This window comes from Anser brachyrhynchus, assembly GCF_964034855.1.
Source record: "Anser brachyrhynchus genome assembly, chromosome: 19".
Lineage (NCBI taxonomy): Eukaryota > Metazoa > Chordata > Aves > Anseriformes > Anatidae > Anser > Anser brachyrhynchus.
The window spans coordinates 4,867,429-4,893,286 of record NC_137712.1 but is presented as its reverse complement, the minus strand read 5'-3'; the positions used below and the strand labels follow the sequence as shown (position 1 = coordinate 4,893,286).

Sequence of the window (25,858 nt, the reverse complement as noted above, 5' to 3'; positions counted from 1 at the left end):
GCCTTCATTCAATGCTGAACTCCGTTGAACAAACTCTTAATTTAACATGATAAAGTTTAAACCTTTGGTGATGCCAGTCAGAATGCCTTGTCTTGGTCTCATTTATTTTGCCATTACTCATAAAAATATCAGCAGTCAGATTCTCTACCTCCTGATACACACAGTTATCTTTCACCTAACGATGTGAACTTGACTCTTTATTCCAAGCAGTTTCATATATTGTAGGCTCCCATCTCGTTTTCTAACCAAATAGTCTGAAGGATGTTATCCTAAAAAAGAGTGTTTCTGTAGGGTTACGTTATACTAAAAGATGTAGATAGATGTAGTGGAAACGTGGACGTCTATGCTGAAAGATTTCATAACTCTCCTTCACTAGATCATGAAACAATTTCACCAGGAGCAGTGGGAATGCTACCACACAAGTCACTATTTTAAAGTACAGTGGACAAAGCTCTCCAGAATACACAAAAGATAATAGTCCTCAGCAGGCTGTGGAGTGGAGAAGGTGGCCCAATCCTATGGTGGGGTTCCTTGTTTTATTTATCTCAACTGTCCCCTGTTCTCAGTGCCTGTCCTAATATCAGCCATTCATAAGGCAACATTCAAGCAGGTAAAAGAGAAAAAGGGAAAGAAATTGCTGTGTTTCTTGAAAGTCAGCAGGTCCCATAGGGTGGTGCGTCAAAGCCTCCTGCAGCCTCTCACTGCTGGAGCCTGGGTCTGCGGCTTTGAGTCTGTCACCTTCCAAAGGTGCATCACGCTGCTATCAGAAACAGCTAGCGTCTTCCTTCCTTCTTTGATGTGTCATGTCAAGACAGGCTTGCAACTGCCGGGGGTCCACTCTGCTAAGCCCTGCCAAACCAATTTAAACCAAAAGTGTACTACCTTCTTTCAGTGCAGTGGTATGCTTAGTCCTCTTTTGAGCGGGGTTTATTGCACGAGAACAATCAAGGACACGCATGTGGGTATTTCTGTGCTTTGGTTACTTCTGCTCTCTGGGGCTCAATTCCAGTCTCATTTCCTGGTCAGTTTTCCTCCTACTGAGCAATGGCCTACAAAATCACTTTCAGTAGGTTGCTTGTAGACTGCCTATTTATTCAACTAGAAACCATTAAATCTGTTGTATCATGTACTACATTTACATGTTTTTTTTCTCATAAACACATTAATATATCATGATAGGTGGGATTTCTCCTCCCAGAAATCTGTAAGAGTGGACAATGACACACATGCATTTGGTATCGTATTCTAGAATTGTATCTTACCTAAGGCACACTGAGACGGTCCCAGTATCCAGTTTGGTAAATGAAAGACCTGCTGCTTGAAATGTTAAACCTTCCAAAAGCTATAGCATTTTGCTTATGTGCAAAGTGGTCTACACCACTTTTTAAAACATGTTAGTTTAATCAACTGTTTCCATACTGCCAAAAAACTGTACTCATTCCTGATCAATTTTAAATGTTCAATGTTGTTTCAGGGACATTACATTCCATCTTACATTACTCTAAGTAGGTAAGACGTTATAGCAATCTTTTCATAAAACTGCTACACTTTTTATTTAGTGTGACAAGGGAAAGCACTTTCCCTAGACATTTCCATAGGAAATTTTGGATATGTTTAGCATTCTGAAAATCACAAATGTCTACATTTAGCTTGTTCAGATGAGTACACACAAAAGGCTGGTCTTTAAAAAGAAAAGTATGCACAAGACTGGAACAGTTCCTACTTGTTTCTTTATAGTGACTTCTTGAATAGACTAGAACACTGAACACGCATAGGTAAGGATGCCTTGGGTTTTCCTCTCTTCTATTTCTTCTTAAAAATCATGGGGGTATGATGCAACTGTAGTGTAGTTTTAAATCATGAAGTAGTATACAAACACCTTAACTGCAATTTAATATAGCAGTAAAAGCACACTCATCCTGCAAAGCCCAAGTTATTTCAACTTCTTATTTTATAAATCTAACAGGAGAAGTGAAACATGCAACAGCTTATCATTAGACTTCTCTATAGGAAAAACCTGAAGGTGCTTTCTATTAACATTATAATAACTAGAGATGAGGGAATAATTTGCAATGATTTATCAAAAAATGTAGCCTCTTTTTCTGTTCATGGAATATTTATTAGTAGCTCATGGTTTCTCAAATTTATTGAATATTCAAAAATATTTTACTTAGTTTTGGAATATTTTTACACGTAGAATATTCACATTTTGCTTTGAACAGTCAATATTTAAAATTCACTACTTCAGCTGCGCTCATTAGTAAGTAGCCAGGTGTGTTAGTGGATGATTGCAAGTCCAAATTTAAAAATTGAGCTTCAGAGAATAATAACGTATTTTAAATACTTTTTCCACGAATTCTTGTGCCAGTAAAACTCAAATATTCTACTCTTCGCTAGAAGTAAAAAGAGCTGAAAGCATGGCTAAAGAGAAGAAAAATATGAGAACAAATATTTGCAGACCTTTTTGTAGCATTTGCCCAAATCTAATAACATTGGTCTACTGACCTAAAAATGAATGACCTTTGGCATCCGGGTTAATTTAGCCACAGTAACCTTATACCCATGAAACATTCCTCTAACAACATTAAATTGTGTTACATGATCTTCACACCAGACTTCCAAAACCACAGTCTTAATTCATGCTTTTCCTCTTTCCATTTATTAAATTGCTTTGGCCAGGACTGCAACTTTTTAATGTCTTGCCTATCAAAGACTGTATAAACAGCTATTGTTCTGTTCCTGAATAGACATCCAAAACCTATCAGTGCTGATGGATGTTATATACACTAGAGGAGTCAAGTTTACCACTTTTTTCAGCAGAAGCTGGGGTCAGTTACAGCAAAAGCAGATTTAGCCAGCAGACATGAATCAGCAAGAGAAAATACAGCTCTTGAGATGATACTTTGCCTACATTTTAAGTCACTGTAAAGCTTCTATTGATTTAGAGGAAGCGAGGATTTCCCTCCTAGTTTTAGGAGTTACATATGAAGAATCAAACCCATGTAAAAGAACAAAAGAAATGATTTAGTGAAGCCATTCTTCTGGCATTTAACATCTCAAAAACAAAAGGCGCAGTACTGCACAGTACTAAAACACCAACAAATTCTGCTCTTCAGACACTCCTTACTACCTGATTAGCCTTGACATTTTTGACTTTCATCTTCCACACCATCCATCTTTTCAAATCAAATGAGCCCAAAAGGACACCCATGAAAGTACGTCTGTATAGTCTGAAATATGTTAATAATTAGAGTAATTAAACCAAAGGGAATTTTTGTTTTAAATTCTCCCCCTTCTAGGTTGAAATTTATGAATATAGTAAAACGATCTTTAATAATTAGAACTAAAATTTCAAAGTACATATTCTCAGTAAGAATCATTTTCTACCATCCCAGCCGAAAGCAAACCTTTTCGCCAGTAAGTTCAGTAAGTTCAATGAACTCTCAGATCTTTAAATATATCACTTGAGCTATCTCCAAACTTCACTCATTAAGTCAGTGTAATAAACACTATTCTGTTTTCAGCCTAGTTTTCTAAAGAAACAAATTATGAAATTACACTATCTACCATCTCAGCAAATTCCAAATCTGGCCAATTTAAATCAAGTTTAGCAGCATGTAGAATTCTTACAGATAAGAAATTCTTTCAATTTTTACAAAAGTAGGTCATGAAGTGGAATAAATCAACTCAAACTAGTAGACTTGCTAGGGATGGTCACAGAAAACCAAGCTTCTTCCATTCTGTTACCCATGGAACACCTTGACATCTGGAGAAATGAATCAGCTAAATGGGCAGGAATCAGAATCGAAGATGCTTCTGATTCTACCCAGGAACTGAAGGATCTGAGTCTGCTGCTATTGCCTCAGCTTGAAAGCTTATACAGTTTCCAATAACTGACTGGATTGTCAATTAGTTTTGAGTTAATGCACTAAGTTATTTGTGTCACGCTACAGAGAAATCAAATATGCACAACTAAGTAGCTCTGTCAGATCCAAAGATGTTCTTTGTGTACATATTTTCCATAGCATTTCGTAGTGAAAGAAGACTCAGAGATTAATGCTTATTCTATTGAGATTACCAAATATGTGGAAATGAGAAGATGGTTTGTTTAATGATATAATGAAACATTCTTTAAATGGTATTGTGCATTCCTGGACTTTCTTCAATTTCACCACTCGTGTGCGAGGTTACTCTACATTTTCTTCCTCTCTGGGCCCTAATTCTATGCCCGGACACATTTTTATCTTTGTTCGTATCCTCTTATCTAGCACAGGTTACCCTTCTCTGAAGGACCCTGCACCTACATAGACATAAACCAATGTACAAACCACCACAGATACAGGAATATTTACTCTGATCTGCTCAACTCATAGCAGTGGAAATCATGGGAATGCCATATAATTCTTCTTCTGTGGCATGAGAACTACCATTATTATAGCCTCTTACACACCTGTTTTCTTTCTTTATATGCCTTTGCTTCCTTTGTCAGCGCTAATGTTTCCTCGAATAACAAAGTCTCCTGAGAGATACGTATGGCATCCAAATGTTTACAAAGCCGCATTGCCTGAGGGATGAAAAATAATACAGGATGAAATATTTGAAAAGAAAATAAAGCACTTTTTTTCAGAAGACTACAGAAAGACAGAGTGTTTAAACAGATAGACTATATGTGTAACTTTAAACAGTTTCGTACAAAGATGTTCAAGAGTCTACAGCTTTGAGTAAGGCTTTTTTCATCTACTGTACTATAACATGGATTTTAAAGAAGAAAGCATTCTTCCTAGCATGCACACACCACCACCATCTGTGAAATTTCTGTCGTTAGCTTTCTCTGTGGTTCAAATACCACTTCAAGATTTTCAATTAAGTGGCACCAGTCGACAGGAGAGACAACTGGCCATGCAAACGAAGCAATCAGCAATATAGGAACACCACAAACACGTACTTATGGTACTCCTCCCAGGTTAATTAATCCTGCTGAAAAGCTGGATAAACAAAGCACGCAGAGTTCCATTGCATTACAGCAGCATCACTACCACTACCTGGGCAAGTTCTTGCAGAGCTCACTTGAAACGTTTCCATTTAACTTGTACTGTAAAATATAGACATATCCCTATGAATGCCGTCCTTCAACTTGCCTTGTGCTCTTCCATCGCTTCACCAATTCTAAAAATCATTTTCTCAGAATAAAACTTTCACAAGTGCTGAGCTTGTTAGAAAGTAAAAAGGTAAGTGGACAGTATTACAACACTGAAAGAGCATACTTACGATTGTAGTTTTCCCAGAAGCAGGTGGACCGAGTATACAAATTCTTGGAGCTATGAAATGAGAATATGTGAAAACTAAGATGTAGAACAGCAAAAATCCAATCAGTTTCCCACTATCCCATTACACAATATAAATGTAATCACAATGAAAAAAGAATTTCAGTTGTAAATCTGCCTGAATGGAAACTTCATGATTGGGCTCCACTGAGGAGAGAAAAAAAGGCAAAGACTAAGTCAGTGGCAGCTGGGTCATTCTCTAATCTCCATGGTTAATGAGATTGATACCCTGACTAAACATGTCATTTAAACATATATCTATATTTGTCTACCAATTCAAACAGATAGCTTACTGGGTGAACCAGAGCACAAGATATGGATATTTCCTTATATCAGTTTGGCTTTTGTTCCCAAAAGATTAATTCAGACCAGATATATACTGTGGAAAAAAAAAAAAAGCTTACACATGCAGGACAAAACTATTTAAAAGTGACAATTATCATAATCATAGAGTGGTTGAGGTTGGATGGGACCATCATCTAATTTCTTCTCTCGTTCTCTTTACTCAGTATGGCAGTAAACACACTTTTTGGCAAAGCTTTTGGCTCCCATTACCAAAAAAAAAAAAAAAAAAGCCCCAAACTTTATGATTTAATTTCAACTAAATAGGCTGTGTCAGGGTTAGAGAAGATTTAGACACCGCAAAATTAAGCACTTTTTCTCTATCCTCTGACGGCTACCTTCATGTTCTCAAGTCATCATTAAAAGTCATTTTCATCCTCTCTGTATCCTGCGTCCTACTGCATGTCCCTCTCCCTTCCCTTCCCCAAGGCAGCAAGGTGGGGAAAAATGCATCCCAGATCTGAGAAATTCTTAATCTTACCATTGTAAGATTTATTGGGAATGAATAAGAGGCAAGATAAAACAAGGGAAAATGGAGTAACTCCTACAAAAGTATATGGGACTTTTTGCATGAACACACCTTGGGTTGCAATTCCTTGAGCTCTCATTTTATATTAATACCTTTGATGTTTTACCATTATACTTGGGGAAAAAAACAAACACGCAAAATAAAACAGACTATATACAGAGGGGACTGATGATTATTTACTGGGAGTAACATAGGTCAAAACAAAGGAGGGATCTCCTAGCCCCAAAACCTCTTCAGCTCTTGATAACCAAGAGAGATACAGTGTCTGACGACAGCAGACAGGGAAGGATGTGAAATGTATTTTTATAAGGCTTTCCATGCGCTTAACAGTTATTGGGCAGGTGCAATTTTTAAACATACATGAAACCCAAATTACGGATTCATCTTTACAAAGTTATCTGACTTGGAAGGTTTAAGAAAAACTCCCCCTTATTGGTTCTTGCAAGTGCAACAGAACTAGTACACAATGTAGAAAAATACTTTAAAAGGATACATCAGCTGTTTTTATCACCTAATTTCTTTCAAATGTAATGTGATTAAATCCTAGGGTTTTTTTTTTCTAATCTAACACCTTGAAACTCCAGCCCGATACTTAGGAATTATTTATAAACAGCGTCATAAAAGAGTGCTCGGGTGCCAACACTAATCAACTTCTTCAAACCACTTCAAAGAAAATCAAAAAACCTTTCCATCCACAGATCCTTTTGAGGTTTAACTAGGAGCATGATTTAAAATTCACAAGAAAACCCTTAGGTATTGAAGCTTTAATACACAGCTTTCTTGGACAAACGTTTGATAAAAAACGAAACATACCATTATATACACCATATCATGCTTTAATATTGCCCAGGGCTACTGTAAATGCTCACTTTGTACTAAATCTGGTTTTCTCTCTGCTTAGTGGCTTGCAGCAGATGGGGCAGTGTAATTCACTGATTTACTCATTTGCACACTTGTAAGACTCTTCTGAAGCATTCTCCCTAAACATATGACACAAGGGCACAACCAGGACACCACTGTATGTAATGTTTAACCCCCTCCAATCAGCAAATGGTCAGTATTTAATACTGGAGGTCTGGACCAGCAGCTAAATGAAGTGAGGAAAATCTGCAAAATGACTTTTTCTTCATTAACAAATCATACTTCATTCCATGTTTAGACTTGATGAGATGTTACAGAATTTACTTTTCCAAGCATTCTTACGATTTAACATTCAAGGATGCTTTCAGTAATAATAAAAAAAATATATATATTAATCCTGGGATAATGTAAAATAACAGCTGGGCTCACTGAGTTCCATTTAAGTCCAAAAGAGTCTATGATTAATATTAACGCAAAAAAAAAAAAAAGTTTAACTTGTAAGGGAAATCCTTTGTCAAAGAGGAAAACTTCATAGCACATCATGAACATTCTTGCAGAACTTTGTTACGTTTCTTCAGAGGTATAAGAGTAAAGCAAGACCTCAGAGAAATGTCACCCGGATCTGGAAAGCGCTCTTTGCTAACACAAACCAAGATAAAATGTAGAAAACTAGCATCTTTGTATATTAAAGAATTATCAATCTTCGTAGGCTCTTTAAGGTTTTCAGAAGGATCACATGAAAGAACAATAGCACAGAGCACTAAGCACAAACATTCAGGCACACATTTGACCTAGGAGCTTTTCAAGACAGTTGTAAGCTATAATCATCATTAGAGTTGTTTATATTTTTAAGAGTACTTTAGATCCTATTATTAATTAAAAAGGTTTTCTAACTTCACACCTGGGATAGATGCAATACTTCTTTTCCACACATCTCTGTTTGAAATTTTCTCTAGGGCTAAAGCTGTCTAGCAAGGCAAGATCATGAAAATTCATTGCTTTACTGATGGCTCTAATAAGGGTTTTTTTTCTTCTAAATAGTCAGCACCTTCTGCCATGATCAAAAAGTAAAATCAACTCAGTTACAGATTTCTGTTACATTATTTTCCATATAATTTATTTCTAAAACAACATTTAGGCTCTAATTTTAATTGGAGTGCCTTCCCTTTCTCAATAGTTTTTTTTCCAGACCAAAAGCAGACAGCATTTTTCTCTTGACAAACAACTGCTGTAGTTCTATCTTTAGCCTCCAAGTACTGAAGTCACGAAATCAAAACCTGCCTAATTCTGTGCAAATGATACTGTGGGGCTTAAGGACAAATGTTAGATTAATGTGAGGAAATTTTATCTGCATTCTACCAAACTGAAATTCTTCTGCAAATTTTCCATGGGTCTATAAAATAGATTGATTCCACGTGCTGCCCGTATCAGAAAGGGCTGGACATAATTTGCAGAATTTGATTTTTTTTTTTTTTTGGATACTTAGCAGCACTTCAATCTACATCCATCTGATCACTACCGCTATGTATAAAGAGCTCACAGCACCTCCAGTGATAATGATTTCATTGATGCTGCAGCAGAACTTTCATAATGGTTTACTATGGTTTTAAAGAAACATCAAAGCAACATGACACCAGCTGTTCCTGACAGCTCATGCAGAACAAAAATTATAGTTCAGTTGTGCATATCCAAATATAATCTGCCTAAGGGTGAACAGTTTGTAAATCAAATAATTTGATTGAGCCTACATGCTTTTATTGTGCAGAATAGAGACTTCCTATTCAATTTACCAGGTTTTGTTATACATACGTGTAGGCACACTCACTGTTCCTTCATCTGAGATGCCACTGAGCACTGGAACTCATTAACAACAGCTAGTAACTAACTAATCAAAAAACAGAGAATCTGCCAGCCCAGGTAGGATGGGAAACCAAATTTACACCTGACAAAAGGAGTAATTAGTGAGCTTAAAGACAACAGGAAATATCAGATGGGGCACAGAATGCATTAATAATTGATACACCAGAACTCTTTGTTATTCCCTTAGAGGGTTTCATTGTTATAACTGTTAAAGTGCATTTTTTATTAGATTACCAGCTAAAAAAAAAAAGAAGGGAAATTAAAAAGCATCTTATTTATAACTATTCCAAAATGCTCACTTTTTTTTTTCCTCAAGACTTGGTCTGAAAAGTTGTATCCATCATTTGGCAACTAAAGTGCAGTTTCTAAGCAGCTGTTTACAAATATAAGTTGCAGTGCCTGTGGTCTCTCAGTTTTCACTTACCATCATCGTTATTTTGCTTTAAATGGTCTATCATAAACTGAATGGGATCATCTGGCTTATGAATCAAGAGTTCTTCAACTATGTTCTGAAAATAAATAGGGCAAAGTCAGAGGAAAATTTAACATAGTTATACAGTCGTGATATCTTGCAATTTAAGGCAATGTAATGATGAGGATCTTAAAGAGTTTATACATGCTAATTCATTTTCTCAAGTCCCTTTCAATAAACAGAATAGAGAACATGAAACCTTTTCCAGAGGCTGAAAAAATTAAGTAAAACATAGTTTAAAAATGTCAAGAAAAAGAAAAAAACAACACAACTATTTTCTTTAGCTTATTTATGATACATAGAGACACCAGAAAGGTTTGGCTCGAGCAGTCTGGTGTAGGTAAGGGTTGAGTCAACACTGACAAAAACCATACAAGCAGTTTCAAAACCAGCCAGCTTAAATTAGCATCTCTTCGGGGCAAGTTAAACCTCTTTCTCAAGCACATTCCCACAAGTTTCCAACCAGCCTAGAGGACCGCAGGATAGATGAGACCTGAAGAAAACACACAAAGCCCACAACCAGTCGAAACCACAAAAGCAGCACATCGCACTTCTTTAACCCTGCTGGTCTTCCTCCTGCATGAAAACAAGGGCGGGGAGAAGGGTTTAAAGCCTTTCTCTGAATGACTGTTCTGGATTCACTTTTCTTATTAAATGTGTGAGGTTATACGGGGCCTTGCTTCAGCTCCCACTGATACCAGCAGCGCTCCTTCTGCTGATTTCAGCAGTGACTGTAGCTTTACAGGCAGGGAAAGGAATAACACTAAGAAACACTAACTCCATTGATTTTCTTATAAAACATTTCAGCGCAGCCAAGAATTCTGTAATTAAAACTAAACATCTAACAGCAGCTAATGTTCTCGCTTAGATTATCTACTGAACTGCTTACACTGTAATAGGACGTCTTTTTTTCTAAAAATCAGTCATAACACTTTTATATTTGAAAGTAAATTCTGCAAAGTCTGTATACTCCATGAAATTTTACACTCTAGCCTACAGATTTCCTTTTATTGAAGTGGTCTAATTTCCTTTTCTGCTTCGTTCACTTCATGAGAATAATTACACCACTCTATTTTGTTTATGAACTGTTTCACATGCAAATTCTGATGTTTCCAAGCCTGAGTAGCAAATAGCCTAAAGTATAAAATTTATATTTTTATTGAAAGTTCATTTTAAAATTATTACTTTCCAGCATTGTTGATTTAAACTAAAAAATCTGAATTTGGCATTACAATTTTCAGTTGTTCACTTATATTAAAATAATTAATTAATTAATTAAAATTAATTTATTAAATATTAAATTTATTTAAATAAATATTAAATTAGGTATTAAATTTATTTAAATGAATATTTAAAATAATTTATTAAGTTGTTAATTTATTATTAATTTATTAATTTTCACTGCTGCTTTCAGTGCCTCACAAAGTGAAAAACACATGTTAAAAAAAAAGAGTTAAGAAATAAAGCCACGCTGCTCATGGTAAATGGTCTTGGAATTACATGGGGAAAAGAAAGGGGGAGAGGAGAAGGAAGGGAAAATAAGCTTTTGTTTTCCAGTGAGATTGGAAGAAGAAGGCCTCGCAAAGCCCGAGCTGGGAGGGCGAGGGGTCAGCACCGGGCCCCACCGGGGCTGTCCCCCCTCGGCTTCATCCGGGAGCAGCCCCAGAGCGTGCCCTCGGCCAACGGGCGTTCTCCAGACCTGTGGCGCCCAGCACAGATTCCTCTGGGGCCGGGAGTCTCCTTGCTGTCCCCCGGTCGCCTCACGGCAGCTGAGGGGGCTGCCTTCCACCCGGGGGCCCTACAGAGAGGCCCCGGCCCCCCCCTCCGCGGTGCCTTTTGCTGCCCCAGACGAACCGGAGGGGGGCAAGAGGGCACCAGGACACCCTGCCCCCGGCCTCCTCACACGGTCCCGGTGCCCCTCGCCCCGGGGCCCGGTCCCGTTCACCTGCAGGAGCCGCCACAGCCCCCGCTCCTCCGCGTAGGCTCCCGCCGACGGCAGCCACGGCGGGCCGGGGGCGTCCATGGCCTCCCTTAGCAACCGCCGCCGCGTTGCTACGGAGTGACGTCACCAGGCCGCGACGCGCGCGGCAGGCGGTGACGTCATCGGGCGGCGGTTGCCAGGGAGACGGCGGCGGCTGTTGCCAAGGAGACGGCGGCGCCGCCGAGCTCGGGGGGAGCGGATCCAGGCCCGGCCCCGGCCCCGGCCCCGGCCCCGCCGGGCTGCAGCGGCCGGTAGGGAGCCGGGGCGAGGGGAGAGGCCCCCCCGGTCCGCTGAGGGGCCCCCGGGGGGCTCCCCCGAGGGCTCGGGGCCGGCGGCGGCCGGAGGGTGTCGGGGTCCGGGGGGTGTCGGGGCCCGGGGGGTGGTGCCGGGGCCCGGGGGGTGGTGCCGGGGCCCGGGGCTTCTCCTGAGGGAACCCAAGCGGTGAGGGCCCGGCCGGGGGCGGCGGGGTCTCCATCCCCGAGTTCTCAGCGCCGGGCGGTAGCTTCGCACGGGATAAGGGAGGCATTTAACCCCCCCCCCCCAGGCCTCTCAGCGCGCTGTGCTCATGTTCAGAGCAGAGCCGCCGGGGTTCGTGGCGTGTGACTGCCAGGGGGCCCCCTGCGCTCCCTGCCTCTTTTCGCAGCAGCATTGCCGCCTCCCCGACTGACTGGCTGGGGACTGCAGGGCTTTGACACAATATGTTTTCTCTTTTCCTGTGTTTTTTCTTTTAATAAAGTTTTCCTCTTAGCTACACAATTCCAACCCAAGCGAAAGATAGAGTTACACGTGTAAAATCTCACAACATCTAAAAAGTAACTTCTTTTCTCTCCTTCTCTACCAGAATCCAGGAGGGGGAAACATGAACGAGGTAAAGGAGGCTCTAAGAACCGTAGAACAGCACTACAAGCTCTTCCTGCAGCAGCAGTTTACGTTTATCGCAGCGCTGCAACACACCCGAGAGAACGCGCATGACACGATCAGACCCGTGGCGAGCATCAGCCAGGTACAAGGCACTCGGCACAGAGTTCTCTGCTGATGGGCACGGGGAACAAGGCAGTGCTGCCAGGCGCTCAGGTCTAGTTCGGTGATGAATAAATGTTTTTACTTAGGGAAGATGCGCCCAAACTTGCTTCTAACGTTTGTGTTTAGCTCTGCAAACCGATGGCGAAAGATTAAGTAGGGGAGAGAAATGACTACGTTAGACTTTCCCGTTTACAGAGAAGGAATTACATCGCTCAGCATCACTTTAGGATTTAGTTTAATACTGTCATTTCGGTTCCGAGGCGTAGCCAGAAGTGCAGGGTACAAGACACAATCAAACCAAGCCTCCTTCCCCAGCCACACACGGGATCCGTAATCCTTAACTTGCAGTAAGCAGCACGCTCGCCTCTTCCCCCCGGTATTGGTGCTGCTGTATCTTTCTATAGTGCTTATTAAAAATAATGGCTGTGTTACCGAGGTAGGATGACGGATTGAGGGCTGAAACTCCCAGGTGGGCTAGGTGTTTTCTGGGCTGGTAAGTGAATTGTCTTGGAATTTTTATAACACGGGATGTTTTAAGTAGTGCAAAGAACTTAGACCACTGGAAGACAAAGGGGGAAGAAATATCTGGATAAAATTAGAATTGTGGATGTAAGAAAGCAGAACCCAGGCTCAGAACCCAGATCCATGCCGAAGTCAGAGCGAAAGCCAAGCTCTTATTAGGGTGAAGAAACAGAAGTGAGCTGCTTGTCTTTCCTGAGGGCTGACTCAGTTCTAACATATGGGCTTCACTCATAACATTGAAGAGGATCTAGACAGACATTAAACTGATCCATTTTTTCCAAAAATAGGCACTGAGGTTTCATATTGCATTATTCTGTTCTTAAACGTGCCGGTATTTCAGAAGGACAGAGCAGGCTTGGAATCTTTCTTGGCAGGGCTGGAAGGCCTGCCTTTTGTGGGGGTGAGACCTCACGGGTAGCTACTTCTGCAATTACCTGATCCACAGCATCGTCTGTGACACGGTAACGTGAGCTTAGCGGTGGCAATACTGCACGGAGAGCCCCAAGCGTGTAACCATGCTGCCTTGGGGAGAGCGTGGAAAAAGGAAAAGAGCAAGGTACTGGGGAGAAGGGGGAAGAATCGGTGCAGCACACACTGGTGATCCCTTGTGCAGGAACCGAACCGCTCCCAGAGAAATTTCACCGGGGACGCAACCAGACAGGAAGTGGCAACAGCTCCTTAAAGACTTCTGCAGGGGATAGGGTACGAAGTCAAATCCCAAGTGGTTTTGTGAGACAAATTCCTCCGTCACTTGCTTCATCCACAGACTCAGATGACCCAGCAGGTCCCTGTGCTGCAGGGCGTGGCTGTGCTCGGGGCACTGGTCCTGTGCAGGAGCTCTCCCTGAACTCCCTGGGCCGCAGCTCAGGAGCCAGCAACCGCCTAATGCAGACCTGCGCGGTCCTTGCCAGCCGTTGTTCACGTTGTCCTGGTCCCCATCCTGGGTATGCACTAACTCCCTTCTCTTCATACTGACAGAAAGGAGTCCTGTAATCCTATCGGTGAACAACCAGGCTAAAATGCTATTCTCTTTAGGACTGTTTCTGCACACAGCAACAATAAAAAAAAATCCTGCCGCTCACACGGACACAACGCACCGTGAGCAGAGCAGGAGGAGAAATCTGTAGTGGAAATGGACCCTTAGGGGCCTTTTTTATTTTTCTTACAAACCTGCTGAGAATTTGCCCAAGCGCATTGCATGGCTTTTCTGTATGCGCAGGCTGTTCCAGTGCTGGAACTGTTCCTCTGTTCTTATCCTGAAATCTTACAGAAAGCACTAAAGGTGTTAGAGCCCAGACAGGACTGCCAACCAGCCGCGCTGTGCTTCGTATTCCGACCACTCACGCCTCAAGTGGCTGTAATGCCTTTGGAGAAGGGACTTAATCTCTTGGCATAACATCTCATCATACGATGCCATTCACTCTGGGTAACACAAACATCCCAGGGAGATAGGGAATACCATTGCTATAATTGGTTAGTAAGGACAATTTCGGTTAAATGGCTTTAATTTTACGTTCACATCTAGTGGTGCCAAATAAGGAGCCATGGAGAATGCGCACAGTCGCGAGCACATCCACGCTATTACTCCAAAACGCTTGCAGCTTGGCCACTGCCCCCACCTCCCACCCCACTCTATGCAAGCAGCTGTGGCAGAGGAGACAAAACTCTGCTCACACCCAGCCTCTCTCTGCAGTGCTCGGAGAAGAGCTGTGCTTTTGGCTGCAGCAGTCCCACGCTTCTTCAGAGAGAGACTCCCTCAGAGTCACAAGAGCAAGCATCTTCTCGTCGCTAACCTGAGCGACTTTGCAGCATATCAAAACGTAATTTAATGTGCGTGACCCCGTCTCTCCCCATGTTGTACTCTACAGGTACAGTCCTACACGGACCATTACTGTAACAATTCCACGGACAGGCGCATCCTCAACATGTTCCTGAACATCTGTAATGACCTCAGCAAGCTCTGCCACAAGCTGGAAGCCGTGCATCCTGGTAATGGCACAACCAATGGCATTTTGGAAAGATGCAAGCTGCTCCTTAGCCACAGCAATGATCTGAGCACCATCCGAGCTAAGTAGGTCTTGCCATCGGCTTAGTCTCCTTGAGGCGATTGTCGATACTGGGAGCAAGAACATTCCTGCTCGACTTCTCTGTTGGTTTCTCCTGTAACACCTCTCTGGCTTTAGTGAGGATAAAAGGCGCTACCCAGTTTACAGATCCTGCTGTCGTGAAAACGTTGCCAACCTCCACTCACAAAAAGGGATTTGTTTGTGTATTTGCTCACTTTACTGGTGCATGGAAGGGCATACACAGGCGGGTCAGTACCCTGAGGTCACGTGCAGTGATTAGGCAGCTTGATCCTTCTGGGTCCCTTCCAACCGGGCATATTCTACAATCTCTTCCTCCCTCCTGTTCCTGCTCTGTGTAGAGTTCATTTCCACGGGGCAAGTGTTTGTTCATGCTCTTGAACACCAGGGTTGCGCTGCTTGGACTACTCTGCTGATTGTGTCCTTCCGTCCCGCAGATATCCCCATGATGTTGTGAACCACCTGAGCTGTGATGAGGCCAAGAATCATTACGGAGGGGTGGTGAGCCTCATCCCCGTCGTCCTAGACTGCATGAAGGAGTGGCTGTCCCACACTGAGAAGCTGCCGCGGCACGTGCTGCATAATGTGAGTGGTAGAAGTGCTCTCTCTGAGAAGAGGGCACCCGAGGATGAACCGTCTAGGGCAGCTGTTTCCCAAAACCCATCTTCTGTCCACCCTGAAGCTCAGACCTCAGTTAGTAACAAAGATTGTGCACAAGTGCAGGGGAGTAAGCATGTCAGAAAGAAGCACCTGAATGACACAGAAAATCACAATGGGAAACTGAAAAGTCCCTGGAAACCACCTGGTAGACATGCCTTTTAAGGGATGGGAGTTCACGCATCTCCTGCTTTCCGCCTTTAATCAGGTGGCTGATTAAAATCAGTGAAATGAATACTAGAGATCCAAGTTCTGAAGAGTTAGTCCTGTCAGCTAGGCTTTGACAGATACGTATTCCGCTCTCCCTTGCTGTAATTTTCTCTCTCCTCCTAAAAGTCATATCCCAGCAGCAGGAGCTGTACCACACACGGTCGCTTTCACAAGCATTGTGGTGAGAGCAGGGAATAATCAGGTTCTAATCACAGATACAAATCTCAGGCCAGCTACCCAAAACAGGATTTTACAGACTTTCTCAGACTTCTTTCTGAGAAATAGCCACTCACTCTCCAAAGGTGGAGGTGTGAATAACCAGCACGTTTGAAGAACATGATGCAGAGAAGCAAAAGCCTCTCAATAAGGACTCAGAAGCGCGTCTGACATTCACACCAGGCTTATCACTAAAGTTCCCTCACCCCAGCTGACCCCATTGAAATTGTCTGGTCTGTGGACCAAAGAATCAGCATTTACAGGACCCCAATGATGTCTCCTTTGCACACCATTGGCTACAGAAAAGGCCAGCATGCTTAGCTACGCTGACCGGGCTCTGCTGGATTCTTGCAGGTTCTCTCATACCATCACCAACCAGTACACACCACGCAGAACATGTTCCCTTATGCCTGCTTTGACTCCTTTGCTGTTAGCAGCTAGAGGTATAAAGGAGGACAGCCTTAATTTTGCACCTAGTTTGGTGTATTGACAATATCCCAACCTGAATAAACACCCCCTTCCTCCCCAGACCTCTGCAAAGCTAACAGGAAGTCTTTTCCATTAAATGTGATTCAGGGAATCTAGGGGGAGCAGAGAGATTGAGCTGTGGCCATTTTCAGATGGTTCCTTTTTAAACTGCAAACTAAAATATCTTTCCCCTTTTTCAAGGAAAGAATCTAGCTTATTTTTCAAGGATGTGATGATGCCTAATTAATTAAAACTGGAAGGCATTTAAAATAGTCTCGTGCTGCTTTTATAACAGCACTTTGCAATTCCAGCACAATGGCTTGATACCAGTGCTGAAAACAGCTTGCTTTCCAGCCTGCTTAGGGAGGGTAAGCAGAATCGCAGGCTCTCCCCCACTCCCTGCAGCTGATATGCATCTTTCGTGGTGCTTTTCTTCAAGCACAGTTAACTACAAACTTAGGATCTCAATAACGCAATGTCTTCCCTGTATCTGACTGCTCTTTTCCCCTCCCACAGGCAAATTAGCACCTGTTCTTTGCTTCCTGCTGGAAGACACTCCTGAATAAACAAGTGCCCTTTGCATACCTCTCTCAGTTTGCTAAAACTGTGGACAGCTTTTTCCTTAAGATGACCAGATTTCGGCAACACAGGCAAAAAAAAAAGAAGGGAGAATTAATATAGAGGAGGGAGCACAGGAAGGAATGATAGCTCAGATGAAATAGGAAGTATTTTCAGGAGCATTTTTACTCCTCACATAACCCCATGTTCCTTTGTACTTTCTTTCCTTCCCCTAAATACATATGCCACTATATACTACATCTATCCACTCTGGAGAAGGGGCCTGTATCTGGGAGAAGTCATATCCCAACTGAATTGAAACATAGTGAACTTAAAAATGGTAATGAAGCCTGCTGAGGTCACACAGATTCGTAGGCACTACGGGGGTCACAGACAGCGAAATGTGCCTGTTGCCACCTCAGGCTTTATTTGGGAGGCCTGCTGCAGAGGTAGCGTTACGAAGAAAAATCAAAGTTGCTCACAGCTGCCCTTTAGTGTTTCATGTTGCAAAGACAAGTGTCTGATAACACTGTTTTGGAAAGTTTTCCAAACCAAGTAGGTGCTACGTTGACTGAAGGATGACAAGTGTTGCGACACAAGGGAAATTTCCTCAGATATTGCTCCTGGCCTTCCTAACCCTAGCTATCGTGTTTAAATTTGACTATGCAGGCTCTGATCAGACCAAAATTATCTGCCCGTTTTTAGTTCCTTTTCAGCTTCCACAGTGCAAGACAGCACAAACTGCCTGTCAGAATAGTCCTGTCAGTCCTCGGCTGCCTGCCACACCTGCTGTTCAACGCTCGTTCATACCTGACAGAGTTTGTGACACATGCGTGAAAAACACAATTCACAAACTTTAATAATTATTTCTAATCCAGCCCCATCCTTTTGATCGGTCTTACGCAGACAAAATTTTAAGACACCAGCAGAAAAATAAGCGCGTGAAACTCAGAGTCTGAGGTTTGGTAATGACATGACCAGAATCTGTTGGAAGACTGCAAAGTTAAACCTCACAAAAACATCTAGACAAATTACTTAATTTCCATACAAGTTCTCCTCTTCCAGAGTGGATGGACACTTCAAAGGACAAAAAGATACAGCAAGAATTGTTTTTCTCTATTACAAATCAAGCTGTTTGAAGAATTTACATAAACAGGATGTAAATGCCAAGCAGAAGTGCAGAAGTTTTACTTTAGCCTCTGAGAGCATAAAATCATGAGACGCTGGGAAACCAGGCAGGGCACCAGACTGACTTACCCCGGGATCTGTCAGCCAGTCCAGGAAATAAACGCTGCTTTTCTTTCAAACACGGCGGCAGAGACGCAGGCTGGGAGGAGACGGTGGCAAAAAATCCTGGCGCTTGTAGGCTCTGTGAGCCCCTTGATTTGCAGGGGGGGCAAACCCGACCTTTACCAAGGTACAACCGAGGGGTGCCGCAGGTCAAACCGCCGGGCCCTGCTCGGCACCCGAGAGGTTACCACAGCCTCGGGAGCTGCGGCGGCCTCCCGGGGGCACGGGGGGAGCTCCCCGGGCCTCGGCGGCCCCCTGAGGGGACCGGGGCCGCTGCTGAGGGCAGCCGCGGGCCTCGGGGGGCCTCTAGCGGCCGCCTCGGGGAAGGCGGCCCGGGACCCCGCAGCGCCTCACCGACGCACCCCGGCCTTGGGCCCTCCGTGAAAGCCTCCTAAAGGCCGTTTGGTTACACGGCGCTCAACCAGCCCGCTCTGCTCCCACATCCTCAGAGGAGCTTCGCAGCATCAGCTACACGCCACCAAAATGGTTGCTTTCGCAGGCACACAGGTGCCGGCCCCTCCCGGCTGCTTTCACAGGCTCTTGGCTGCGTCCCGTCCTGCTCAGTCACCTCGCTGCCCTATGAACACCTCATAGCCCACGGTGGCTGGGTTTCTGTAGGAGTTCTGAATTCAGCTGGGGGTGGGCACAGCACCCATTGAAACCGAGCTTTTGGTCAGCTGAGAACCGAGCCCCGCATCACCGATGGCCAGCCCAGAGCCCTGACAAAACCAGAAGTAGTGTGTGGCACCAAACTTCACCCAGTGAGGCCCAAAATTAGATGAGGTCCTTAGCATCACCAAAAAGGTTTCTCCAAGTAAATCCCACAGATGCCAAAATCATGAAAACCACCAGACAAAATTATTTGGAGTTAAGCTTTGAATGAAAAGTAAAGTCTAGGTGCAAGCTGTCACTTGCGTGAATGAAGTAACTCAGCTCCTGTTGCTTCTCTGAACTGCTCTGTAACCACTTTTCAAATTCAGGCCATCGCACCTGTAGCTAAGTAGTTCCAGTAAATCAAGATGAACCAGCAAAGATGCTTAAAAATCAGGAAATAAAGTTATTTCCTTCACTAGTGTCTACTGCATGCTTATTATTTACAGCTGGGTTTATGAGCTACCAAGCTACCAAGGTGGGTAAGCAAGATACTTTATTTCTTCTTGTACCCTGGTGGACGTACTTCTGGGGGTAATATTACCTAATTGTTTTTGAACTGGTAAGTGCAGCTTTTCACCTTTAAGCTTAAGGGATATGCAAAACACATTTAAAATGAGGCAAGATCAACTTTCTGCTTTGTTTTCCTTTCATTTACACCATGCTGTAAAACTTACCCCCTTGCAGAAGGCTGAAAGCCAGCTTTCCCTATCGCCTAGCACCAAAATAAGGGTCAGGGTAACTTTTACATAAAATTTTCTACTAAGTGCTGTTGTTCAGCCAATGTGTTTTCACAAACAGACTGTACATCACTTGTGCCATGCCCTTGTGTGGGTTGTTCAAATTTAAAAATTATACTTAATTCCATAATTGCAATGCTGAGGTTCATGTATGAATTTCTAAACTGCTTTGAGCAAGCTTTCAACTATTCATTTCTTTGAGGAAAAAAAAATACAGTAAGAGTGCCAGGTGAGGGGGCTGGGAGGAGAGACAGGCAAAACAAGAAAACAACCTTAACCTAATAGGTCAAGCTTACAGTGAAATCACCTCCCAAATCCCCCTTGGTTTGAGGAACTGCCCTGTGTACCGTGACACTTGAGCAGGGTACAGAAGAGGAAAGCACGTATGCAGGGACAGAGGAAGCCAGCCCGCTTCTGTCCCCAGCTTTGCAAAGAGCAGTCTGACATTTTCATCTATTAGTTTGTCTAATCACTGTAACCTCTAGACCATGTAAACAATCCCATACAAAGCTAATATGGAGATGTGCCGTAGTGAAGTGTCTGTGGTTATTTTATGGATTATACTGTCACATCATTGTTGAAGTTGTTATTCCACAGAAGATTAAAAAAACACGAGCTCCACGCAGAAAAGTGAACTTCTAGCGAAGAACCCCATGCAAAAAGGGGCAGACCCAGTTATCTGCTCAGTACTACTCAGCACACAGATCTTGGAAGATGCTTCGATGCTGAGTTTGTTTCTCCGCGTTTTGTCTCAGCACACCTTGGTCCCAAAGAGAGGGGCTCGCAGGGAATTTAACACAGAAGTGCAAAACAATACATTTTATTTGTTCACAGTTAAACACAAGCAACTGCCTTGACATTTTAGAACATTCTAATACGGACAGCAAAACCTCCTTTTGGTTGAAGTTCTCTTTAGCTTAGGATTGTACCATTTCCTCGTATTTCATATTTATGGCATTTAATGTAGATTGTTTAACATGCTTACAAAGAGCGAGGCAGGGAACAGATTAACTTGACGAAGACAGCAATTTTAGATTTAACTAAAAGCAGTCAGTTAAAAAAAATCTGTTTCCACTTCACTGATGGGACCCCTTCAAACAAACTGCAAGTTAACTACATACAGCAGATACATGATTTTTTGACTTACAAAAAAAATTGCAAAATTTGTTCCTCCGTAATCTTTGTGGTCCATAAACAAACCTAAAGTGGTTTCCGTTACTATCCTGGTGCTAAAATCCTTTTTAAAAGAAGAAAAAAGCCACCTCATCAATGAGCTTGCATTACCGCCAGGGCATTTTTGTAACCCACAACAAAAACCACCTCTCCTCAGAACAAGTGAGGTCATCACAGAAGCAAGACACTCTTCTGGGGCTCGGCAAAGCAGGATGGTCTAAAACTCCTGCAACACAACTCCACCCAGCAGCTGAGGCAGCCCTTCAAGGGCCATGTGCAAACCGTTCAACTCCTGGTGCTGGGATCCGGTGGGGTGAGAGGCAGGAAACCTCCAAATCTTACCAAAACATACGCTACCACGTTTGCTACCACTAAGTCTTAGAAAACCTATAGATATGTCGACAAAACCAGTCTGTCACTTACAACCAACTCTCTATTTTCTATTCCATGCAGATTCAAGCTTTGACAAAACCACTGAAGTTCACTTTTACTTTCAGAGTTAGGACTGACCAACCGAAAGGACACTGAGAATAATTTAGACAGGCAGAAATGTATTTAGACCCTAGGTGTTAAGTAAAAAGTGGAAATGGGAGGCAAAGTAGTGTCCGGCACACGTTCACAAGCCACCAGCCCCTGTGACAGACTCCTTTTGCTGTTCAGGTTACAAAGGAAGTGAACTACAAGTGCAAGTGTACTTGGCTTTGATTTATATTTGAGACAATTCTTCACCAGCAGCTGCCACCCACAGAACGTTAAAGAAAAGAGACGTGATGCAGGATACCTGTGAAGCCTGATATGTCAGAGTATGCCTGGACCCAGACACACCCGAGGTTTAAAATAAGCACACTGCCTTCCTAACCGCAGGCTCTGTTCTGTCACAAAGGAGATTGAGTCTGACCACTGACAAGCCCTGATCCTGCCATCCTCCTTCACAGAAGGCTCATCATTGACTTAAACACGATTAACACGGAAAGGCTTCACGACAGAATTCAGATTCTCGTTTCAAGCAGGCTGCTTCTTCAGTCTTGTCCTTTAAGGAGATGGGGGTGAAGGGGACATACCTAGAGCCAAACTGACACTGCTGAGCTGAAAAGTGTGCTGCAGGTAGAGCAGAACAGCACTCAAAGGAAACTGTATTCCGTATTGTAAGTCAAGCCTGAAAACATACTCCCAGGAAGTGAGAGGCCTATTTCTCAGCCTTGGAACACAGCGGTCTTGCTCAGACCAGGAACAAAGACCAGAATTATGAAGGACATCAGGCAGGACAAGTACTTCCCTGATTAAAGAAACAAATGCTCTTTGCACATCTTTGTGAGCTGCAAATTTTCATTCTACATCCATGTTCTGCATGCTCTCCCTACTCGAATAAAGCTTCCTCTTCCTTCTTCTCCCACCCCAATAGCTTTCCCAAATGAACCAGTTTGAGGTCAGTACCAGTCTGTCAGGCAAACACTTAAAATACCAATACGATCAGAAGCTAGTGTTTTAACAAGTCTTCAGCATATATGGTCTCTGCATTACAAGCTCCAGTTCCTTACCAAGTGTCTGTTCAAAAGAAACTTTCCAAGAAATGTTAAGGACAATATAAACAATGATTATGAATTAGGGCGAATGAATCATTTTGCAGAGGTACACCGTTCCTTAAACATTTAGGCATTCAGAGTCCAACTGCGTGAAGACTGGGCTCTGAGGGATGTGGGACAGTGGACAGGCAAAATAGAGACCCTTGGGTGAACGCACTAGAAATTCTAGTGCTGCTCCTTTCCAGGATGAAAACAACCGAAGTCACCCAGACAGGCAGCACAATGAACTGCTCTAAATTGGAAGCTTGCAAGGAAATACAAAGCATTCGTAGTAGACTCACAAATGTTAATTTGGCCTCATATTGCACTCAAGTTCATAAATGCAGCCACTCACTGGGGACAGGGAGAAAGGGGGAAAAAAATACTTGCAAATGCTAACAGTTGTCCCTTCAAATTAGTACACGCTGCTAAAGACTGAATTTGAGAAAGAAGCAAGAGTTAGGCTGGGCATTTCAATTCCAGACCCCAAAATCCACTTTGCATTCGTTCAGCAGCCTTCTTCCGTTACTGGACATCGATCCTATTCCGCTGCATGAGCTAGCTGCTCAGACCAAAGAAACATAAAAGCTTTTAGTTAAACTTGCATTCACGCCTCCTGTTCTATGCCAAGAATATGAAAATAACACTGATTGACTATCTTCTTTTTTAACTGTGGTCATGATGAGTTTCATTGTAGTCCATGATATGAAGCTGTCCAACACTGCTTTCGGAGATCTTAGGCGAGAGGCTGTTATTGGGGCTCGGAGGGGCCTTCGTCTCCATGTTGGGATCTTTACATAGTTCAGTCTTTAGAGTATCAGAAAGGCTGTTGATGGTTCCACCCTGCTCATCACACTGGCTCTCACTCTTGTTGCGAAATAATTCTCGTGACTTCATTCCAAGGAAGCTCTTGGAGCTGGGGAGTGAACCTACAGTCAGTGGGACAGTAGTTGAGGGCTCCAGCAACATGGATGTCTCCCAGCGATTGATGAACCTCTGGTTCTGGTTTTTCTCTGGGGTGGAGAGCTCACTGTTGCTGCCACCCTTACCGCTACTACTACCTCGAGCGCTGGGAGGTTTGGTTTCTCCATTTCTACCAATTGTTTCTTCACTGTATCCTGCCACAGCATCTGCACAACCTTCGTTACCACAATCCAACCTGGTTTGGAACAAGAGAGGATACAGCGTCAAGGAAATGGTAGCAACTGTTCACAATGGAAAGGGAAATGCTAGGGAGCACAAGCCTTACTTTCCATTTCTGCAACTGCATATATTTACTTCAGCAGGCCTACACCAGCTTTCCTTCCGCAGTTTTGTAGCAAAGCAGAAGCCACACAGAGCAACCGGGCAGGTGTCACACTAAGCCTTGCAACATCCCACCTTTAAAGCCCAAAGCTGACAATCCCGAAGCAGAACAGAGGTGTATCCTGACCCATTAAGGAAAAGGAAGGTATCTATACATCGTCCTTGGACTGTAGATCTTTCTTTTACCCATCACAAAATAAGCTGTTACCTACAAATCCACTTGCAGTGCAAGAAATTATCCTCATGCTGTAGAAGAATGTGGTGTAGGAAAAAAAGGTATGATCTGAATGAAAGTACAACACTACTCAGGCGTTTTAGGAAGACTTATGTAAAGCAACTACTTAAACACATAACAATTTATAGGCTAAAGAGACCAATCTATGAGACAAACTGGACATTTGCCTCCAAGTGTGAATAATGTTCAGCTGAGAAGTATTTCCTAAACACTGCCAATTTTGACAGTGATTCTCAGTAACCCTGGAAGAGTCCTGAACCAGATTCAGTCTAAGTGGGAAATAACAAATATTTTGAGATGATGCCTCCGAGTGCTAGAAATTCCCCAGTGATAAATTCCAAAAACTGGTCACGAGTCCAGCATATTTACATCATTGCCCTTACCTTTCTTCTGCTGCTTCAGCTGCTTCTGTTTTTTCATCTTCAAGTTTTTTCAATAAGCTGCTCTTCTCCAACCGGCCAAACAGATCCAAGATCTCCAGCTCAAATGCCTGGGTGATTCTTTTCTGGGCCTTGTATCTGCTTTCTACTGCTTGCAGCTGACCTCTGAATGAGAAGATAAACCAAAGGCCATCAGTTCCAGTTTCTCCAGATTCTGCCTCAAATGTAACACTGCACCTGTCAACTCACTGCTGAAGTTTTACATAGGAAATCCCTACCTTGCTTTGATTTTGACATCTTCCAGGTATTTCTTTTGCTCCACGAAGAGATGGTCCTTTTTAGAAAGCTGAGATTCCAGTTCAGCTATCCGTTTCTGGGAAGCATCAAGCCTTTGGCTTTGCTGTTGAACACACAATTTTGCTTTCTCCAGGTCTTTCCGATAAGCAGCGTGCAACATTTCAACCTCCTCAAAGGAAAGAACACAGTGTTAAAGTATAATTTGATTGTGTGATGTTTTTATTAATATTTAGACATGGTTCTGATGCTATAAATAGGCACAGTTGAAGCAGGATGGAATAAAAGCATTTCTAAAAACAGATACAGAAAGCTGGATACTCTGAGGATGCACACTACGTTACTGTGAAAACAATTCTACATCATTGGAATTTATTAGCACATTAATGTTCCTTATTAAAAAATGTTCTGCGAAGTAAACTTGCCAGTTCTGCACCAGATTAGACAACCTTCATTTTAAAGACAGTTTTTGCAACATGACCTTCATTAAATACCAGTAAAAGATATATTTTTTTGGCTTACTATTCCCCTTTTTCAATTACTTGCTCTCACGCAGAAACAGTTCAATTGTTGTGTAAGTTACTTGCTTCTAATTAAAAAAAGGTCTCTTTGAAGTCAGGAAGTAAAACCATATGAACCACAGAAGTTTTAGTAAAGTTGGTACCAACTCTTAATAAGAAAGCAACTGAGTGAGAAGAGGAATACTGCGTGTTTTAAAACAGCATCTCACACAAACTGCTAAAACCCTGGTTAAGAACCTTCTACAAATTCCAGCAATACTGTTCTACGTTATGCGCTTTCACAAACAGAAGAGCCCAATGTTACTTTACCTCCAACAGCCTGCTGTCAATTACAGCAAGAACACAGCAACGTACTTGATTTACAGCAGTGGCACGAAGAAACTAGTAAGAATTTATATCAAGTGGCTAAAACTGACTTCAGGTGTGCCCTAACATACCCTTCCTAGCTTTCAAAAACAGCGCACTGGAGTGATTCCGTAACCACGCAGTGCACAAAAAATATCTGAACAAAAGGCTAACAAAATATGTTACGAAGCATTTCCTTTACTCTGACCACAAGGCTGAGAACAACTTGATGATGACTTCAGGCAAAGTATTCCC

At 42.8% G+C, this 25,858-nt stretch overlaps 3 protein-coding genes across 17 annotated transcripts in view; 1 reads left to right on the top strand and 2 right to left on the bottom strand.

Annotated features, from left to right (window-relative positions):
* The window catches only part of SPACA9 (sperm acrosome associated 9), a 127,219-nt gene extending 110,086 nt beyond the window's left edge, over nt 1-17,133 (top strand). Inside the window, exons 1-5 of one of the 3 annotated variants that reach the window (XM_080561808.1) lie at nt 11,508-11,620; nt 12,211-12,372; nt 14,783-14,985; nt 15,436-15,583; nt 17,066-17,133. In XM_080561808.1, coding sequence (XP_080417934.1) covers nt 12,229-12,372; nt 14,783-14,985; nt 15,436-15,583; nt 17,066-17,074 — 504 coding nt within the window. In that variant the 5' untranslated portion in view covers nt 11,508-11,620; nt 12,211-12,228 and the 3' untranslated portion in view covers nt 17,075-17,133. Of the gene's footprint in view, nt 1-11,505; nt 11,621-12,210; nt 12,373-14,782; nt 14,986-15,435 lie in introns of those variants that run through there. The other 2 variants (XM_080561807.1, XM_080561806.1) reach the window with 2 other exon arrangements.
* The window catches only part of AK8 (adenylate kinase 8), a 76,656-nt gene extending 57,975 nt beyond the window's left edge, over nt 1-18,681 (bottom strand). For 3 of the 6 annotated variants that reach the window (XM_080561796.1, XM_080561800.1, XM_080561801.1), the window contains exons 1-4: nt 11,334-11,485; nt 9,341-9,425; nt 5,269-5,318; nt 4,451-4,564 (exon numbers count right to left, since the gene is read on the bottom strand). In XM_080561796.1, the coding sequence (XP_080417922.1) occupies nt 4,451-4,564; nt 5,269-5,318; nt 9,341-9,425; nt 11,334-11,411 (327 nt within the window). In that variant the 5' untranslated portion in view covers nt 11,412-11,485. The other 3 variants (XM_080561797.1, XM_080561799.1, XM_080561798.1) reach the window with 3 other exon arrangements.
* Nucleotides 18,682-20,592: 1,911 nt separating this feature from the next.
* Nucleotides 20,593-25,858, bottom strand: part of TSC1 (TSC complex subunit 1) — a 63,206-nt gene continuing 57,940 nt past the window's right edge. For 7 of the 8 annotated variants that reach the window (XM_080561761.1, XM_080561763.1, XM_080561766.1 and 4 more), the window contains 3 exons: nt 24,722-24,909; nt 24,447-24,608; nt 20,593-23,682 (listed from right to left, as the gene is read on the bottom strand). In XM_080561761.1, the coding sequence (XP_080417887.1) occupies nt 23,190-23,682; nt 24,447-24,608; nt 24,722-24,909 (843 nt within the window). In that variant the 3' untranslated portion in view covers nt 20,593-23,189. The remainder of the gene's footprint in view (nt 23,683-24,446; nt 24,609-24,721; nt 24,910-25,858) is intronic. The other variant, XM_080561765.1, reaches the window with a different exon arrangement.